Below are 21,120 nucleotides of genomic sequence, written 5' to 3' on the forward strand. Positions count from 1 at the left end.
GTGTGTGTGTAGGTGTGTGTAGTGTGTGTGTGTAGTTTGTGTGTGTAGTGTGTGTAGTGTCTGGCTGTGTGTGTAGTGTGTGTAGTGTGGTTGGTGGTGTGTGTGTGTAGTGTGGTGTATGTGTGTAGTGTCTGTGGGTGTGTGTGTGTCTGTGGTGTGTGTGTGTAGTGTATGTGGTGTGTGTGTAATGTGTGTGTGTAGTGTCTGTGGTGTGTGTGTGTAATGTGTGTGTGTAGTGTCTGTGGTGTGTGTGTAATGTGTGTGTGGGGTGTGTGTAGTGTGTGTGTAGTGTCTGTGGTGTGTGTGTAGTGTGTGTGTAGTGTGTGGGTGTGTGTAGTGTGTGTGGTGTGTTGTAGTGTGTGTGTGTAGTGTGTGTGTGTAGTGTGTGTGTAGTGTCTGTGGTGTGTGTAGTCTCTGTGGTGTGTGTAGTATCTGTGGTGTGTGTAGCGTCTGTGTGTGTGTCGTGTGTGTAGTGTGTGGTGTGTGTGTAGTGTGTGTGTTGTAGTGTCTGTGGTGTGTATGTAGTGTGTGTGTTTGTAGTGTCTGTGGTGTGTGTGTAGTGTGTGTGTGTAGTGTCTGTGGTGTGTGTGTAGTGTGTGTAGGTGCGTGTTTGTAGTGTCTGTGGTGTGTGTAGCTGTGTGGTGTAGTGTGTGTGTGTAGTGTCTGTGGTGTTTGTGTTAGTGTCTGTGGTGTGTGTAGTGTCTGTGGTGTGTGTGTAGTGTCTGTGGTGTGTGTGTAGTGTCTGTGGGAGTGTTGTAGTGTGTGTGTAGTGGGTATGTAGTGTCTGTGGTGTGTGTGTAGTGTCTGTGTAGTGTGTAGTGTGGTGTGTAGTGAGTGAGTGTGTGTAGTGTGTGTGTAGTGTCTGTGGTGTGTGTGTAGTGTCTGTGGTGTGTGTAGTGTGTGTGTGTGTGTGTAGTGTCTGTGGTGTGTGTGTAGTGTGTGTGTGTGTGACTGTGGTGTGTGTAGTGTGTGTGTAGTGTGTGTAGTGGTGTGTGTGTGGTGTGTGTGTGTGTAGTGTGTAGTGGTGTGTGTGTGTAGTGTGTGTGTGGTGTGTGTGTAGTGTGTGTGGTGTGTGGTGTGTGGTGTGTGTGGGTGTGTGTAGTGTGTGTGTTTGTAGTGTCTGTGGTGAGTGTGTAGTGTGTGTAGTGTCTGTGGTGTGGTGTAGTGTGTGTGGTGTGTGTGTAGTGTGTGTGGGTGTGTGTAGGTGTGTGTTTGTAGTGTCTGTGGTGTGTGTAGTGTGTGTGTAGTGTCTGTGGTGTTTGTGTAGTGTCTGTGGTGTGTGTGTAGTGTCTGTAGTGTGTGTAGTGTCTGTGGTGTGTGTGTAGTGTGTGTGTGTGTCTGTGGTGTGTGTGTAGTGTCTGTGGTGTGTGTAGTGTGTGTGTAGTGTCTGTGGTGTGTATGTAGTGTGTCTGTGTAGTGTATGCAGTGTGTGTGTGTTAGTGTATGTGTGTTGTGTGTATGTTGGGGTGGGAAGAGGGTGGAATGTGTGTGCATGTGTGGTGATAGCGGTGGTGATGCACATCTATCATCACCACCCCTGGCGCCTTCATGGCTACTCTGCGGTGGAAACTTCCACCACAAAGCAGCCAGTGGCAGAAGAAAGAGCAGATTGCTCGTCCCACACGAGCCAGTCCAAATCTCTTCTTCCGCTCTCTCCGTCTCCGTGTCAGCACCTCCATCTTCTCCTTCCCCCCCTCCTTCCCTTCCTCCTCCACATTCTCCTGCATGCTCTCCTCAACAACCTCCATCTTCTCTGCAGAGGCCGGGGTGAGCGAGGGCTGTGCGGGGCTCGATCTGTGAACGGATGGACATGACACCATTTAATTTCCCTCTTATTGCTCGTTCGTTATTACGCTACAAACATCGCAACTCCCGATCATCCGTGTGTGCATTTAAACTGCGCTTCGCAACATTCACAGCATCTTAAGACACAGGCTTTTCCTGGGTAATTAAGTAAAGTGGTAATAAATAATAATATAAATACACACACACACACAGGACACAACACGCAGAGCCTGCTTACCGTTGCACAGCGGTTTGTAGAGGTTGCGTGCCCTCCCTGTCGCACAGCGAGACCGGACCCTGGTCACTGCTGATGGTGGCAGTGGCAGGCGGTGGTGGTGGTAGGGACGACGGTGGTGGCGGCGGTGGTGGTGGTGGCGGTGGCGGTAGGGGACGACGGTGGTGGCGGTGGTGGCGGTGGCAGCAAACGAACAGTGGCCTGTGGACGGTCGGCGGCGGTGACGCGGCGGCGCGGCGGTGACGGTGGTGGCAAAGCGGTGGCGGTAGGGACGACTACGGTGGTGCAGCGGCGGCGGTAGGGACGATGGCGGTGGTGGCGGTGGTGGCGGCAGTGGCGGCAGGGACGATGGCGGTGGCGGCAGCGGTGGCGGTAGGGACGATGGTGGTGGCGGCGGTGGTGGCAGCGGTGGCGGTACGGGACGATGGTATGGTGGCGGCGGTGGCGGCGGCGGCGGGTGGCAGCAACGACAGTGGCTTTGACGGCGGCGGCGCGGTGACGGCGGCGGCGGCCGTGACGGCAGCGACTGCGGCGGCGGTGACGGCGGTGGCGGCAACTGACGGCAGCGACAGCGGTGGCGGTGACGGCGACGGCGTCGGCGGCGGTGCCGGCGGCGACGGCGGCGGCGGTGGCGGCGGCGGCGGCGGTGACGGCGGCGACAGCGGTGGCGGTTACTGTCGGCGGCGGTGGCGGTGGTGGGGGCGGCGGTGACGGCGGTGGCGATGGCGCGCGGTGGCAGCGACGGTGGCAGTGGTGGCGGCGGCGGTAGCGGCGGCGGCAGCGGCGGCAGCGCGGTGACGGCGGCGGGGGAGGCGGCGACGGTGGCAGTGGGGGCGGCAGCGGCGGGGACGGTGACGGCGGTGGCGGCGGGTGTGTAGGGACGACGGTGGTGGTGGCGGCGGCGGTGGTGGTGGCGCGGCGGTGGCGGTGGCGGCAGCAGCGACGGTGGCGGCGGTGGCGGCGGTGGTGGTGGCGGTGGCGGCAGCAACGACAGTGGCTGTGACGGCGGCGGCGATGGCGGCGGCGGGGACAGCGGGTGGCGGCGGTGGCAGGGGTGGTGGTGACGGCAGCTGCCCCGGAATGCCCGGGTTCAGCTGTGCCGACATCCCGCAGCCAGTGGTGTGCCAGTGCCTGCGCCGGTGTCATGCGACGAGACGCATTCCATCTGTTGGGACGGTACAGACACAAGCGGCACACACGACGAGCGATGACGATCGAAGGATTTACATTTGCCCTCCTCTCACTGGGTCCAAGAACTAATGGCAGCAGTGGTAGCAGTAATCCACTTTTGGCAACTGATTACCATAATCATCAACTAGCTGCTGATGTATAAACTGTGCTCCCCCACTTGCCACCCTGCTGCATATTAGCCGCTCGGTGCTCCTGCTCATTGTGAGCGTTGCTTCTCCGCCCTCCGTTGTTGCCGAGTAGCGAATTACCTCCAACCTGCCCAGTAGCCTAAAGTGCACCTTGCCTGGCACTGCTTGTGTCGTCTTTCACGAAACCGATCTTAACACCGCTGGTAAAAGTCATCGGCAAGTCCAACCAGCTCCACATCATCCAATGCCCACATGAGCTCATCTCTCCTGTGACATGACGCAGCAGTGACGTGGCCCAGGGTTGGCGCATTGTTTGCCACTTGTTGCAGAGGATCACGGTACGAATCCAGTGGCCGCCCTGGTTAATGCTGCGGGCGTTGTTAACCCTAAAAATACTCGCCATCTGCTTCATAGAGGATGTTAAAGATCCTATCATGTATTGTGCGAGAGTAGGCTGGCATCAAGGTCCACATTTGGCAAAGGAATGTACTGCTTGTAAGCAGGGCTGTCCCATAGGTGGGTGCAGCGCCAGGGGCCAATCACACCGTGTGGGCCCCCCGATGCCTTCGAGCGAAACCAGAAGTATTACATCTGACACCACCGTGACATCCAAGCGCGGTGTCCCCATAAGCGTTTGGGCCTGGGGAGGCCGCCCTGATTCGCCATACCCCAGGGACGGCTCTGCTTGTAAATTACTCATTTGGAATGTACGTAGAAGTCATCGCCCCCACTACGCAAACTTGGCAGGACCCTCCTGAAAAAAGTCGTGAGGCTTTCCTAGGTAAACGAGCGTCAATAAGATGCATAATTAACAACATCCTCAAGTTATCTCTATTTACATTGTTTACTGTTGCACAGAGCACTCGCCTAAGTTCTGCGGCAACGCAAACCACCTCGCATCACATTTTTTCCATTCCGGTGCCCTACTGCGGTCTAGCCAAGAGGGAAACACCAAGGGGATAGGGTTGTGGGCATTAGCAATGATTTGGCTTCGAAGAAGATGGGGGTCTAAGTCTCTCTATGTTAGTGTATGGATCAAGCCAGTCTATGCAATGATGGAGCTTCTAATTGTGCTTGAGAGGGATGGAGCTAGGGGACAGGAGGAGAGCGGTCGCTCATCAGTCGGAGCAGAGTGACCGATGCGGGAATCCTCGTGGGGGAGGGGCTCTTACTGGAGGCAGCAGCTGATGAAGTCCACAAACTCCGGGTCGTAGTTCGCGAGCAGCTTGCTGAGCGGGGCGACTCCCTGGCACTCGATGGCGGCCAAACATCTTTGGCTCCTTGGCGGATGCTGCAGGGAGCGCGCACACACACAGGAGACACGCGCACACACAGGAGACATGCGCACACACAGGAGACAACGGTCACACACAGGAGACACGCGCACACACAGGAGACACGCGCACACACAGGAGACACTGTCACACACAGGAGACACGGTCACACACAGGAGACACGCGCACACACAGGAGACACGGTCACAACCAACATCGGCCCTTGCACATCCCCAGCGCAGAAACAGTGCAATGCAGCAGCACTACGCCGTGGCCCAGCGGTTGCGATTTTGCCACCTGTTGCAGAAGTTTGTGGTTACCATCCGGCAGGCCGCCCTGGTTACACTGCAGGCTGCATTAACTATAACAAATTTGCACCGTTTATTTCACGGTGGATGTTACAGATTGCCTATGTGAAAATTTTTACTGCAAATTACTCCATTAGTGTTACACTGGAACACTAACATAATGACCCGCCAAATGTGAGTTATTCGAAATGCAGAACTCCGATAACCAATGTGAATCACAATGCAGTGTTTTGCATCATCTGGGATGGGTGTTGGTAAGACAAGGGAAACTATGTACGATTCATTGTTGATTTTTGGGTCAGACCACTTAATTACTGAGCCACATTTTTTGCTGTAAGACCCAATTGCCACGTGTACAAGATTTTCAGGCTGATTTCCTGGATCTCTCCTGATGCTTAATGGTGAAAGTCGGTTGTGAAAATCGACATTCAAGAATTTATCGGTGGTCGAGCTGAAACAATAACAGTTGGCTCGTAAAACGTATTCCAGTGAGCTTGTCCCTTCAACTTACCAAAGTATTTCTTTCTTTTAGGAGCGTTATTCACCAAGTAGTCCGGAGGCAGCCCCAGGACCTACACACGGTTCACACAACAACAAAGTTCCTTCATATAAACGCAACCGACTGTTGTAGCGAGTACTGTTAGTGAGCACCGATTAAGGCCGGCGCAGCACACTAGGGGATTGGCCCCATAGCGCCAAGTGCCAGGTGCTCATTTAACGCTTTCGGCCTGTGTCCAGTTCAGGTATTTGTTAAAATGTTGCCAGTAAGCAGAAATCCAACTCGGGTCACCAGGTTCGTAGCTCGATGCGCTAACCACTCCGCCACTACTCCCCACGGTTCACCCACAGGTGCAGGGTCGTGGTTGTGGCATGGCCCAGCAGTTGCACATCTGCCTCCCGTTGCAGAGTTTCCTGGTTCAGATTGGCCGCCCAATTTTTACTTGCGATGTGTACAAACCGTAAATTTGTACGTGCCGTCTGCTACATTCGCAGTAGACGTTGAAGATCCCATGACGTTATTCGAAAAGAGTAGGCCATTGTGTGCACACAGTTATGGTCCTGCATATGTGCTGGATGTAGCTTCAAGGGAAATGTATCTCATTACTAGACTTAATTTAGAGAATTGCTCTTCAACTTACTGGTGGTGGGTGAGCTTAAACTACAAGTGGCGCTTTGAGTGCTTGCACGGATGACCATTTCTTCTTATGGCTGCGTCAGCAGGCGGGTGGCAAAAATGTGGCCAGATCGTGACGTGGCCAAGAATGTTTTGTGAATCACGAGCGAAGTGCTGCTGTTGGGCAGTACCTCCATGCAGCACCCCAACTGGTCGTAGAAGTTGATGGGTTCGAAGATGGATTTTCCGGTTGCTATCTTCGCCACCGTGCATCCCAGAGCCCACATGTCGACCGAGTTGGTGGACGAGTAGCCCAAGATTCCCTCCGGAGACATGTGCTTGACGGTACTGAAGGTCAAGGAGGCTGTGATTCACAAAGACAAAGACCCCCAAATCACCTTTAACAGCATCATCACACGCAAGTCATCACCTCCACACAGTCACATGTACACACGTGTGTGCATACACACCAGATATTCATTTGAGACTGAGCATACACACACGTGTGTGCATACACACAGACACAAGTGTGACAAGCTTTTGGGACAAGTGCTATTAGCAAGCACTTATGAAGGCCGGCGCGATACACGAGGGGTGGGTGGCCAGCACCACGCCCTACCGCCTTGGCCTCCCCAGTGGTGATCTTTACACTTCGCACCAGGTATTCATTTGAGACTGAGTTGACTTAGGGGAGGCCCAGGAGCAGTTCAGATAATCGCCGGGTCCGTAGCACAGAGCGCTAACCGCTACGAGCAATCTCACTCCCTCACCCGGGTGAGGTCACTCACTTGGATAACCCTCAACGAAGCTGTGTCCAAAGTCGGCGACCTTTATGGTCCCTGCCACGCGGTCCTTGACCAAGATGTTTTCCTAGATGAAGAACAGAAGAAGGGATTCACAGAGGTGATAACAGCATTCAGCCAGCAGTCCATTGAGCATGTACCAAAATACGCAAGTATATATTAAAAAGGGAGTCAGACGAGGTGACTGTCAAAAAGGTTAGTCGCAGCGATATTAGGATATGTTTCCTGACAGCTGCCACTGGAAGTGAGATGATGCGATGTAAGTTGCTCATTGCGTGGAAAGAGAGACCCTAATGAAGCGTATAGCTGCTAGTGCATGCGAGTTAGGAAAAACCATGCACACACATGGATTCGGTAACACTTTCCACCACGCATTTGTCTTGGCAAGAATTTTGTGAGCAATTTGTAAGCTGATGAGTCGCCCTTGAAAACGAGCTTACCTCAATGCACTTTAATTGGGAAATTTACTTTTGATTCTGATTCTAAAATTTGTTTGTACATTTGAAAACAGTAATACCCCAGTTTATGTCGGGGATGCGTTCCTGAAAGGGGCGACGATTATCAAAACAACGTAAAAGGGGAAGACATAAATCAGGATATTACTGGAGTGCTTTTTTGTCCTGATTAGTATCTGAGTTTTTTTGTTTCTCTCAGGCAGGCCGCTCATAGCAACACAACTTTTGGCAAAGTCTACTTCACATTGGATGATCTTTACCAGTGTTACCGTGCCCCCCGCCCATCCCAAACAGGTGAACAAAGCGAATGCATTAAATACTCTTAGTTCTTTCGGTAAAGTCACGTAGGTAAAAAATGAAATTAAAATTAATAAAAATAAACAAGAATAAATTAATTTTAATTTCATTTTTTACCTACGTGACTTTACCAAAAGAACTAAGAGTATGAATCCTGATAATTGGTTCTTTACCCTTCTATCTGGCAACAAAACTGACACCTTTTACAAGGAGTCATGTTTGCATAGACCGCAATACCTGCAGTCATGAATACAAACAAAAGACATAACTCTGATAATGTGCACTGTCCTTGAAGTTGATTGGTCCACACCCGAGACAGCTTTCCTTAGAGCCTAGTCTCACATGGGTTGGACCAGAAGACACCAAAAGGCGCACAACTCAAAGACAATGCACCATCAGAGTATGAGAGCTCGGGGCAAACATCTACACTATGGGGACCTCATTTACCAGTAAAAATATGATAATTGGTTCTTTACCCTTCTATCTGGCAACAAAACTGACACCTTTTTACAAGGAGTCATGTTTGCATAGACCGCAATACCTGCAGTCATGAATACAAACAAAAGACATAACTCTGATAATGTGCACTGTCCTTGAAGTTGATTGGTCCACACCCGAGACAGCTTTCCTTAGAGCCTAGTCTCACATGGGTTGGACCAGAAGACACCAAAAGGCGCACAACTCAAAGACAATGCACCATCAGAGTATGAGAGCTCGGGGCAAACATCTACACTATGGGGACCTCATTTACCAGTAAAAATATGATAATTGGTTCTTTACCCTTCTATCTGGCAACAAAACTGACACCTTTTTACAAGGAGTCATGTTTGCATAGACCGCAATACCTGCAGTCATGAATACAAACAAAAGACATAACTCTGATAATGTGCACTGTCCTTGAAGTTGAATCCTTGCAGTCACGAAAGCTTCAAATCTAGAATGCATTAAAACCCGTTGCTCAATGTGGCTGGGGCTTTCTCCAGGGTTAGTCTCCAAAAACAACAAAGGTTTACAGTGAAGCTCTGTCCACTCACAGGCTTGAGGTCACCGTGAATGATTGTCTTCGAATGGATGTGACGCAGGGACGTGAGGATCGCCTTGGTGTATATTTTCACCATCTCCATCCGAAGGGACTTGGATTTCCTGTTACCAATCCAATCATCCAGAGTTCCACTGTGAAAGAGGCAACAATACAAAGTCAGTGTCATTCTGTGAGGTTCTGGTTCATATAACAATGGATTATTACGCTCGTTTACCCAGGACATCCTCAAGACTTTTTTCAAGAGGGTCCTACGAAGTTTTCGCAGCAGAGGGGGCGATGTTGCTTCTGTGTGTTATTCTAATTGGGTAATTTTTCGGTAGTTTTCAGTATTGGTATGCTTGACCAAGCACAGTCAAATTGGGAATTTATTAGAAACTATAAACTTTTTATTTTACCAGGTGAGGCCCACTGAGCTGTATAGCGCTTTTTCAGAAGCGATCTGTCCGCAAATGATACCTCAACAAAGTGGCTTATCATGGGGAAATTCAGAGCAGCCAAATACTCTAAACACTTGTTTTTAAATGTGGAGGGAAAAACCGGAGAACCCAGGTAAAAATCCACGTGACCATGGGGAGAACGTGCACACGCCAATATCGAGGCTCTGGATCGAACCCACAACTTCCTGTATGCCGAGCGAGGTCGTTAAAATTTTGCCACCAAAATGTTGAAGAAAGCCGAGAACCCACAGGAAACCCATGCAGAACAGGGAGAGAATATACACATTTCACACTCACCTCCTCCCTCCCTTACACACGTACTAACTCACTCAACACACACAATCATGAACACTCGGTACAGCAGTGGAAGAAACATACAAACTGCACGCCTATAGGCGCATCGGTTGGCAGTCAGCCCCTCGGCCTTGTTGCTGTGAGACGCAGGTGTTACCACTGCGCTGCCATCCTGCTGATTGAGGGGGCATGCTATGTCAAATTTGGCGGGGCTGTCGGAGAAAAGCGAATGGCTGCCAGCTCAACATGTGTCCCAGTTGAGCCTCCAAGACTCATGGCAGCTCCACAATTTTACGACGACAAATGGTCGCAAGAGCACATCAATGCAAGTGACACTTGGCACGCACCTCAACAGCTCCAAGACGATGGTGTAGTGCTTCCTGAACTGGAACCAATCCAGCATCTTGATGATGTTGGAGTCGTCGGTGTCACTCTCCTGAAGTATGATCCCGATTTGTATTTCCCTCAACTGGAAATTGTTATTCATGGCGCTGCAAAGAGAGTCAACAATTTAATATCATCAATCATAATTTAGACTTATAATACCATGCACACTTTTGGCTCACTCTCAAGAGAGAGAACTATTGAGATGCATGAGGATCCACATACAAGTGGGAAGGCAGCCAGGGAGTGAACCGGTGCCAACAATTTCCCAAGCTCTGAAATCCTTTTTACGTAAAGATGTTTTGGCCAATTAATATTCATAGTCACAACTAGAGCCGGCTAGAGCCCTGACTGAATATGGCTCTCGTAGCACAAGGCGATTGTGGAGAGAGGTGCTGTGTTTCACAGACACAGTATGCAGTAGTGTGGAGTCTTACCTCAATGGAGTTCTGAGTATTTTCACCGCCACCAGGGTGTTTGTCATGTGGTCAAGACACTCGACCACTATGCCTTGACCGCCCTCCCCAATCGTCTTCAGCACCTCATACCGAAAGTTGAGGTGCTCGTGTTTTACCTGCGCAACAATCACACAGTGGTTAAGTGCCGATTCAATCGAGTCTCATTCAATCACTGCTAATTGAGTGCTCGTAAGACAACATGAAGAGATCTTGACTTAAAGCTTTCGTGACTGCAGGAATTCATATTCTTTGGCTCTTTATTTTATTGTTCTATCTACGAGACTTTACCTAAAGACCCAAAGAATATGAACATAAAGAGACTTAATCCATGGGAGTGAGAGAGAGCACCAGCTATAGAATTAGCCTCGCTTTGTCAGTCCTATTTGAAGGGTAAAAACAAGACTCGGTAGGCTTGTCTGCTGTGCTAGATAACCTTGTTGCACACACTTGTGGAAAACAGCAAGAAGGGCCTGGGGGTTAAATTCCCAGCTTAGTCCCTTTTGTGTGGAGATGGTATGTTCTACCCCTCCTTAGCAAATTAGGAGTGTGTAGAGTTTGTATGCTGCTTCCCCTGTTCTGCATGACTTTCCTCCTGGTTCTCTGGTGTCCGCCCATAGCTAATACACACTCACAATGTAACTGGTGATGACCAAACATCCCAATGCTGAAAACTTACCTCCAAATTGCTCAATTGGTATTACACACGGCAACCACGCTGAACGCTGCGAGAAATTGTCAGAACCGTCCTGAAAAAGTCATGGCAATGCTACTATCTGAATCAAAGTGTTATTTCACGAGTAAAGCCCATTAGCAATCTTTGTAAGAACGTAATCAACCAGGTAATGTGTTAACTGCTGTGTTAGCCAATTCTCTGTGTTGCACTGCATTACATTTCTAATTTTACTAGGTTTGTTTTCTCAAACTTATAATTTATTCTATTATTTCTTTTATTTTATATCTACGTGACTTTACCGAAAGAACCAAAGAGTAATTCCTGCAGTAGAGGCCGACCGAAACTGAATTTCTGGTTTCGGCTGAAACAGAAACCAGACCGAGAGTAAAAAATTTACTTTCGACCGAAACCGAAACAGAAAGGTATATAACCGAAAGTTACCGAACACAAGATTTATGAAATACTGTACTAGCTTTACTACCCGGCTTCGCCCGGGACTTGGATTCACCACGGCCGGCCGCCTTTGTCTCCCTAGTGGCGATGTTACATACCACACCACTTACTCATTTGAGGCTGAGTCGACCTAGGGGAGGCCCAGGACCGGTTCAAATAATCGTCACCGGCCGTGAGCGGGAATTGAACTCGGGCCGCCGGGTTCGTAGCGCAGCGCGCGAATCGCTACGCAGTCGATGCCCCAACCCACACACACACAGACTAAAGACAAGGATCCCGACTGACCGGCTGATAGACTTATCACTAGCGTTATATTCTAAAAATAGATCTTTAGTTGACGACCGAAAGTCAATATCAGTTTTGGCCGAAACCGAAACCAGACAGAAAGTTAAAAATTTACTTTCGGCCGAAACCGAAAGTATGCCTAAAGTGGCCAATTGCCAACTTTCGGCGCCGAAAACCGAAACCGAATTTCGGTCGCCCTCTATCTTGCAGTCACAAAAGCTTCAAAATCAAGTTTAAAGCCCATTGAGTGAAGAAACTGTTTTCAAGGGCGACTTGGCCCGGCAGACAACATGAAATACCGACTGCATGTATGCAGGTTTTTTTTTCAGCATTGAGATTTTTGGATACCAGTTATATCGTGCGTGACAACACCGTGTGTGATGACATTGTGGATGATGATGGTGTGCACGATAACGCTTCTTTCAATGATCCTGTGATGTAAACACTGTGGTTGATTATGTTGAATGTGATGACGACGATAATGACACCCGAAGTAATAACCAGGGTGGCCTGCCGCATCCGGCAAGGCAGGTATTTTGTCGTGAGTCTTACCGGAATATAACGGTGTTGGTCGTCATCGTAGCCATGGTTGTACTTGCCCCGGGCCTGATTTTGGAGCCCAAGGTACCATATCTCCTGCATGGCCAAGAGTTCTCTTTGCTCCCTGAGGGTCAGGTAGCTGCCGTAGAGCTGCATGATTTCTGCAGAAATGATAAAAATGTATAAACCATTATTACTACCTTTGTTTCCTATGTGAGATTTATATCACGCCTTATTACAAGGTGCATTACAGCAATTATAACATTGCACATAAGATGATGGTAGTTGAGATAAAGAGTGGGGTTATTAAAAGTGGTGGTGTCGTTATGGTGACAGAACAGGAGGGAAAGGTAAAGGAGGGGTTTTGCGTAGGCCTGGTCTTAGTTGGGTATCAGGGTTGGGGAGGAGCAGTAGGGGTGGTGATAGGGGTTGAGCTAGGCCTGGTCGTAGCTGGGGGTGAGGGCAGGGAGTAGCAGAAGTGTGGGCAAGGGAGAAGAGGAGATGGGTTTTAAGGGAGGAACAGAAGCAGATTCACCAAGGACAGCCTTGCTGAGTCTCAATAATCTTTTTAAAGAGGTTATTGCCGAATTATTACAATAGGGGGTAATGGTGTAATCCCAACTGGATAATGTCAGACAATTGTTTAGTCTTGGGATGTTTGACTCCTAACAGTTTTTTCACGCGAGAAAAGTGGATACCCTTGAGGAAACCCATGCAGAACAGGTGGAGGACATACAGACTCCACAAGCAAAAGCACCTGAGTCGGGAATCAAAGCCAGGATATTCTTACTGTGAGACACAAATGTTACCAGCCTGCCGCCCAAAGTTTAGACGCCATATGAATGTGCACGTTGGGCCAAAGGGAAGAAGATAATTATTTTGTCGTAAGTCTGGCAGACATCGAAGGAGAAAACAGACTAAAGTAAATATGGGAGTTGCAGTAAAATGGTAACTCACTTCTATAAGAATGGTTGCTAGGTATTACATCATCAATTCCATTGCACAAGCCAATCAGCTGAAAGCAAAATCAAGTGCCCATGCAACTTGGCCGCCTTGATGTCCCCCATGCGACATGGCTGATGTGATGTCCTCCATTATTTTTATTACCTTGCGGGGTTTTGCACTTGATGGGGGCTGCTCCTTTTGAGTCTGAGAGCGCACTCCATCTCACGCATTTTCTTTTCTCACTATATATCGGCTCATCTACACACACAGACAAAATTCCACAATATAGACTGTAACAAACTGTTGGGGCAAATGCAGCCACAAATCTGGCTGTTGCTTGATGAAGCTAGTTGTAATTACTGGCGAAACGTCATACTCGGATTGTAAATGTTGTGGCTTTGCTCTCCAACACACCAGTGTGCTGTACTAGTAACGAATTGGCATGTTCTGTTTATGTGACAAACCTTACTAATTGGCTGTCTGGTGGTGGCGGATTAACGACACATATTTATGCGATCTAACTAAAAAAACCTGTTATGGATATTGGGGGCCATCCATAAATGACATCACGCGATTTTGGACGATTTTTTACCCCCCCCCCCCCCTCATCACACGGCGTCACAAAAAGTCAGACCCCCCCCCCTCAAATATGACGTCACAAAGCTCTGCCCCCCCCTAAAATAAAACATGCTTCATATCGCTTTGAACTATTGTAGTGCGTATTTAATGTGGCGCTACACTCTGATGTTGTAGGAGAAAACATTTATTAAAAAGTCTGTTTAATTAAGTAGAACGTGTTGTTTATATTTATTTAAAGTTGCGCATTTTGATGTGACGTCACATTTCTCATACCCCCCCCCCCCCTCGTCACACATCGTCACAAATGTCTGACACCCCCCCCCCCCCCCAGGTGCGTGACGTCATTTATGGACGGCCCCTTGGTCACAAAAGGCTACGTGTTAAACGCTCAGATACACAGGCAGGCAGGCAGACACACACCAAGGTAGAAATGGTGAGGAGTAGGTACGCGGATAGAGAGTGGAGAACACAGGCATGTGAATCACATGTTCGCCCATACTTCACCACGCGAGTCGAGCCCGTACCTCCATGTTGGTGACGTGTAGAGCAGGAATACCGGAGTGTCTTGCGTCTCGCACCGTCTGGGTCTCCGTGAGGAAAGCGGGAGACGAGTGTAGTAGGGTCAAGCACAGTCTAGGATGTGGGACGAGATCGTTACTCACCATGTGATTTACATCTCGAAATCGTGAACAGTTTTTTTAATCAATTGGGATTGCACATCGCCCTCAGCTGGCAGACTAATGGCCACTTGCAGGCCGACTGCTGAGCCACCTTGTTCCCTAGAGAGATAGCTGCCACTGGAGGTGGGATGAGGGGTGAGTGGGATGAGTGAGGGGTGCGGCAGTGCAGCAAAATCCTTAATTGTACCGCACTTCTATGTTCCCCCCGTCTCTGTCCCCTGACTTAACCACAGCCCCAACACGTACGCACATCGTCAACACGGAGATACATCATCAACACGAACTCGCATAACACAAACCCACATCGAACAGACCCACATAATCAACACACATCAACACAGACCCACACCATCAGTACAAACCGAGACGATCAACACGGACTAACATCATCACCACAGACCCACATCATCAACACGGACTCGCATCAACACAGACCCACACCATCAGTATAAACCGACATGAACACAGACTCGCATTATTATCACCAACTCATATCAACACAGACCCACATCATCAACACGAATCCACATCATTAAACAGACCCAAATAATCACCACAGACCCACATCATCAGCACGGACTCGCATCAACACAGAGCCACACCATCGGTACAAACCGAGATCGTGACTCACATCGTGAGCACATCAAGCTGCCGCGTGTAACACGTCGAGCTCGTCACAACTCTGCCGCTCTCACCTGTTCAGAGTGTCGCTCGGAGTGGCTCCAGCTGCTGCCTTCGGTCTCCGTCGTCTCCACGCGTCTCTCCAACTCTGAGCGCACGAGCCACGAAACCGGATGTCGGTCTGATGCGTCACAGTGACGTCACAGTCCGAGATTCCGATTGGTTCCCGCCCCCTTTCGCGACTTCCGGTAACGCGTGGTCACGTAACGTCACGCACGGCCCCGTGACGTCACGCGCGGCCCCGTGACGTCACGCGCGGCCCGCGTTCACCGTCGCTATGGGGGCCGATTGTATGAACCGGTCCTGGGCCTCCCCTAGGTCGACTCGGCCTCAAATGAGTACCTGGTGCGGTGTGTAGTAAACATCGCCGCTGGGGAGACAAAGGCGGCTTGGTGTGGCACTGGGCACCCACCCCCTCGTGTGCCGTGCCGGCCTTTCTAGGCGCTCCCTAGCAGCACTTGCCCCTGCAGTCTGATCAGGCGATAGAGGGGATCGTTGTGTCTGTCTCTATGTGTCTGTGTGTGTGTCTCTGTGTGTGTGTCTCTACGTGTCTTGAGTGTGTCTCTGTGTGTGTCTACGTGTCTGTCTCTGTGTCTTGAGTGTGTCTTGAGTCTGTGCGTCTCTGTGTGTATCTGTGAGTGCCTCTACTTGTGTATGTGTGTGTGAGTCTGAGTGTGTCTCTGTGTGTGTCTGAGTCTGTGTCTCTGTGTGTCTCTGTGTGTCTGAGTCTGTGAGTGTGTCTGTGTCTCTGAGTGTGTCTGAGTGTGTCTCTGTGTGTGTGTCTCTGAGTGTGTCTGAGTGTGTCCTCTGTGTGTCTGAGTCTGTGTCTCTGTGTGTCTCTGTGTGTCTGAGTCTGTGAGTGTGTCTCTGAGTGTGTCTGAGTGTGTCTCTGTGTGTCTGAGGTGTCTCTGTGTGTGTCTGTGAGTGTGTCTGAGTGTGTCTCTGTGTGTCTGAGTGTGTCTCTGTGTGTGTCTGTGAGTGTGTCTGAGGCGTTGCGACTTTCTCGATATTCCGCTCTGGTTTTTGTGTCTTCGTGTGTCTCGTTTTGGTGAGCGGCGATGCTGTGAGCGTGTAACGACCAACTTGCAGTGCCTGTACAAAGCGACGTCTAGGTCTACTCAGCCACAAATGTACCATATTGTCAAAATGTATCCCATTAAATAATACCGTATAGTGTGAAATCGTTCATGTTGAAAGTGTATTCCTAACATTAGCATACCTTTGTATTAAGTTCATATATCGTTTAGACATCGGCTTTAATTGTACACGACTGAATATGAATGTATTTATAAACATATTCTTAGGTTTTTTCGGTAAAGTCACGTAGGTAAACATTAAAATTAATAAAAATAAAATAAAAATCACGACGTTTCGGAGGCAATTATTTTCAAGTAAATGTAGCTGTGACGGTCCCACCTGATGACGGAGACTTGTGTTGCCTCCGAAACGTGATTTTTATTTATTTTACTTTTATTAATTTAATGTTCTACCTACGTGCCTTTACCGAAAAAACCTAAGCATATGAATCCTTGCAGTCACGAAAGCTTCAAATCTAGAATTATTTATAAACAATTAACTTTAATGAAACATTAAGAAAGGGTGGGTTATAGAAGCCTCCCGCGCCACTCCACTGCTGGATGAGCGCCTCCCCACGGAGCCCTGAACCCAGCGGGAGACGTGGGGTCCCCTCCACGCTCGCCGCTTCCTGCGCCAGACCGCGCCGACCAGCGTGGTGAAGTATGGTCAAGTGGGGGGCCCTCAGTTGAGTTCGCATAGAGGGGGGGGGGTGACTCAAACGCGTTCGCTTGCCTATGGGGGGGGGTCTACTGGCAATGTACACATAGGAAACATCTGGGGAAGCCTCGATAAACAATGTGTCTACATTGGCCTTAAGATGAGTGAGATAGTCTTATTCTTAGGTTTTTTCGGTAAAGTCACGTAGGTAAAACATCAAAATTAATAAAAATAAATAATAAAAAATAATTTTTTTATTAATTTTGATGTTTTACCTACGTGACCTTTACCGAAAAAAACCTAAGAATATGAATCCTTGCAGTCACGAAAGCTTCAAGTCTAGAATGAGATAGTCTTGTTTGCTTAAACACGTTAATAGCGTTAATCCTTGGGGGGTGGGGGGTAAAGAGTCGGCGTGCGGACAGGGAGAGGGGTCACGTCTTGACTGATTGTCGCCTCAATCTTGATGTGAAGATTGTCGCCTCCCTGCTCAGTGGGTGCCCCGCAGCCCACACCGCCCCCAGGGCCTCACGGCCTGGGGGGAACCGCTGGAGCTCCTAAATTGACAAAAACTTTTGAGACCCGCTGCTGCTGCTGAAGCTGCTTGTTGTTGTTGTTGTTCCGCTTGTTGTCCTTCCCGCACCTCTCATGGGCGAGGTTGGCTCCGTGCGGTGCGATAGAAGTTCTACCTGCACACACGATGGCGGTGATGATGATGATGTTGAGGAGGTACCTGCATGATGGTGAGAATGTTGATGCGGCCGCCTGGAACGCTCTTCAGATAGGAAGCCACCGGCGCTGGGCACTTTTAAATCATGGAGATGAACAAAGACTCGTTTCTTTAGAACCGCCTTCTTGTGTTTAGTTTGTTTGTCCTTCCCCCGCACCTCCGATTAGCACGGTTGGCTACGTACGGTGCGAAAGAAGTTCAGCATCGGGTACCGACACACGTCCTTCTTACTAAGTCCACCACCTCGTTGTTGACTCGGCCGGCAGCACTCGTGAGTCGTGAGAGTGGCGCGTTCTCGACTCGAATCGGACGAGAGCCGGGAAATCCTCAAGTCTCGAGACTGCAGCAGCAGCAGAGTCCTGCTACTACATACACACGTGTGTGTGTGTAGTAGCAGGACTCTGCTGCACATCCACACGTGTGTGTGTGTAGCAGCAGGACTGTGTGTGTATGTGCAGCAGAGTCCTGCTACTACATACACACGTGTGTGTGTAGCAGCAGGACTCTGTGTGTGTGTAGCAGCAGAGTCCTGCTGCTACACACACACACGTGTGTGTAGCAGCAGGACTCTGTGTGTGTGTGTGAGTGCAGCAAAGTCCTGCTGCTGCTGCACTCCGGTGCCTGGCCGATGGCCACGGGGGAGCGTTTCGCGGCTGTGCCGAGTGAGGGGGGTGAGTGCAGCGAGTGTCGCGGCCACGTGTGTAGTGGCGGAGCGTCACGTGTGTCATGGCTGGTGGCGAGTGGCTTGCCCGTGTTGTGGAGTTTGGAGAGGCACACACACACAGCGGTGTACGTCAAACACGGACATTTACTCTGTTAAAATCACTTCACAATCGTGGGCATTTATGCAACGGTGAGAACATCTATATGGCTTATCGCGGAAGCGGTTGTAATTTCCGCTGTTGTAACTTCTGCAGCGCGAGTCTATCCCGCAAGAGGGCGCTATGCCTCACAGGCGGGTACAGGAGGCTGCCAGTCCACGAGGGGGGGGGGGCTGTTGCTGCTGTGCCACGTTGACCCACACGAGTACAACAGCATCCACGGCGGTGAGATGTTAACTACCTCACCTGGTGCACAGGAGGTCGTGGGTTCGATGCCGACACTGACGCCTGCTGCTGCTGTACATTTGGAGTTTGCGTGTCTCTCTCCCCGTGGTCGCGTGGATTTTTCTCCAGGTCAAGGTTTTCCCTCCACATTTAGAACCAACAATGTGCGTTCAGAGTATTTGGCCGCTATATATTTACACGCGATGATAAGCAAGTGAGTTGAGCTATCATTTGTGATAGCCATGTCGCTTGTGGATAAAGAGCTACATAGCTCAGTGGAGCCCTTCAACCTGGTAAAATAAAAAATAATTCTAGATTTGAAGCTTTCGTGACTGCAAGGATTCATACTCTTAGGTTTTTTCGGTAAAGTCACGTAGGTAAAAAATAAATAATAAAAGTAGAAAATAATAGAAATACAATTATAAATCACGACGTTTCGGAGGCAACACAAGTCTCCGTCATCAGGTGGGACCGTCACAGCTAGATTTACTTGAAAATAAGTTATATTATTTTTACTTTTATTATTTATTTTACCTACGTGACTTTACGGAAAAAAACCTAAGAGTATAAAAATGAAAAAATGTTTATTTTTAACTGCAGCCCTTTGTGGCAATTTGGTTCGAGCCCGGCGTCCGCCCTGGTTAATACAGCCCGGGTGTATTTGACCGTAAAAAGACGGTGCCCCCTCTGCTTCGCTCACGCTTGGATGTTAAAGACCTCCCCCGGGCGGGCGGCGTGGTTTGAAAGCAGAGTGGGGCCTTGTCACGGCGAATTCGCCAACCTCAGTTTGATTCACCCGCCGTGATATCAGTGGAAATGATCTCATCTTGTCCCGGGCATCGTCTAGGTCGATTCAGCGCTACATTAGTACCCGGTGCGGTATGATACGGCAAAAGCATTAGTTTGACCGTCGCCCGATGAACATTACTCATGTACTGCAGGGCAAGCGCCTGTGTGATCTCTGAGGTAGCTCTGTATTATCTGCTCGGAAACGATATTTCCCAAGGGATTGATCGTCTTCTGACGAAAGCAAACGCCGATGGAAGCGCGGTCGTTGCGAGAACGTCGGGGAATGAGCCGATTGTAGTTTAAAGTGAACCCTCGTGATGAGGGACGCGCGCGCAGACGCACACACAGAGTGCCGGGGCCTGAACCCAGCCATCTCCGCGGAAGTGGCAGTGCAAGTCGGAGAATGTGCGAAGGAAGTGGCGTACGGAACCGTTGCCTTTCTCGGGAAAACATTTGTCGAATGCGACGATAAAACAACAATAAAACAATAAAATAACAACAAAACAATGACCGAGTGAGCGGTCACACCACGTGATCTAGCCACGCAGTCGCACCACCCGGGCTAGCCGTGTGGGCTAGCCACCCTCGCTAGCCGTGTGGGCTAGCCATGTGGGCTAGCCCTGCGGTCTAGCCACCCTCGCTAGCCCTGCGGTCTAGCCACCCTCGCTAGCCCTGCGGTCTAGCCACCCTCGCTAGCCATGTGGGCTAGCCATGTGGGCTAGCCACCCTCGCTAGCCATGTGGGCTAGCCACCCTCGCTAGCCATGTGGGCTAGCCACCCTCGCTAGCCATGTGGGCTAGCCACCCTCGCTAGCCATGTGGGCTAGCCACCCTCGCTAGCCATGTGGGCTAGCCGCGCCAATGCAGGCTGGGCTTGGCGGCGCCTCCCCACGCAGCCAGTGCCAATTTCCAGACGGCAAAGCTGTGAGCCACGGTGAGGTCGGCGGGCAAGCCCTCGCTCAGCTCCCCGGAGCGCTCCACGCCCTTTGCCTCCAGGTGATTGGACAGCGTCTCGCTCAGCCTGGCGGGGGTGGGGGGGCAGGGGAAGGAACAGGAGGTGTTCAGTTTGAAAAGTTCAGTATGTTTCCTGGCAGAGCCTTAGTCTGGCTCGATGAGTCTGGCTAAAATATATTCCGCATTCGCCAAGCACACTTGCCGCCAAAGAAAAAAATATACAACAATATATATGACACCTCAAGAAGTCATAAGTCAGTAACGGTTATCAACCTATGGGCTCATTTCCTATCATAGCACTGGGGAATTTCCACTACTGATGATGAGCACCGCCTCCATGCTGCTTTGAGCAGGAAACCACTTTGATTCTGAGCGAACACTCGGGACAGATGTGCTCTTCGCGATGGTGATGCTGCCACTACCGCCGCCACTACTGCTGCTGCCACTGCTACCACTGCCACCACTACCACTGCCATCGCTGTTACCGCTGCCATCACTGCTGCCGTCACTGCCAGTACCACTGCCACCACTGCCGTTGCCGCCATTGCTGCTACCAGCACCACCGCTACTGCCACTGCCGCTGCCACCATTGCCACTGCCGCTGCTACCATTGCTGCCGTCACTGCCACTGCCGCTACCACCACTGCCACTGCTGCTACCACTGCTGCTGCCACCACCGCTGCCACCGCTGCTACCGCGATCGCGCGGGAGGTAGGATGCACGCGACGTTACCCCCACTGCTCCTGGTAGTTGTCGTAAGCGCGCTCGCGGCACAGGCCCAGCGCGATGAACTCGTGCAGCTCCAAGAGGAAGCTGTCGGCCGGGCA

The 21,120-nt window shown here is 50.3% G+C and overlaps 1 protein-coding gene across 1 annotated transcript; it reads right to left on the reverse strand.

Moving 5' to 3' along the window:
• Positions 1–4,507: 4,507 nt before the first annotated feature.
• LOC133358789 (dual specificity tyrosine-phosphorylation-regulated kinase 2-like) lies at positions 4,508–13,330 on the reverse strand. The gene is made up of 10 exons (XM_061577238.1): positions 13,264–13,330; positions 12,169–12,317; positions 10,185–10,321; positions 9,711–9,854; positions 8,625–8,763; positions 6,824–6,905; positions 6,227–6,399; positions 5,433–5,493; positions 4,934–4,965; positions 4,508–4,630 (listed from the first exon to the last, which is right to left on the reverse strand). Exons 2-10 carry the CDS (start codon positions 12,310–12,312, stop codon positions 4,508–4,510), a joined length of 1,035 nt encoding a protein of 344 aa, XP_061433222.1. The 5' UTR covers positions 12,313–12,317; positions 13,264–13,330.
• Between the last annotated feature and the right edge of the window lie 7,790 nt (positions 13,331–21,120).

Source organism: Lethenteron reissneri, chromosome 63 (assembly GCF_015708825.2).
Source record: "Lethenteron reissneri isolate LAM-NWPU_2019-01 chromosome 63, ASM1570882v1, whole genome shotgun sequence".
Lineage (NCBI taxonomy): Eukaryota > Metazoa > Chordata > Hyperoartia > Petromyzontiformes > Petromyzontidae > Lethenteron > Lethenteron reissneri.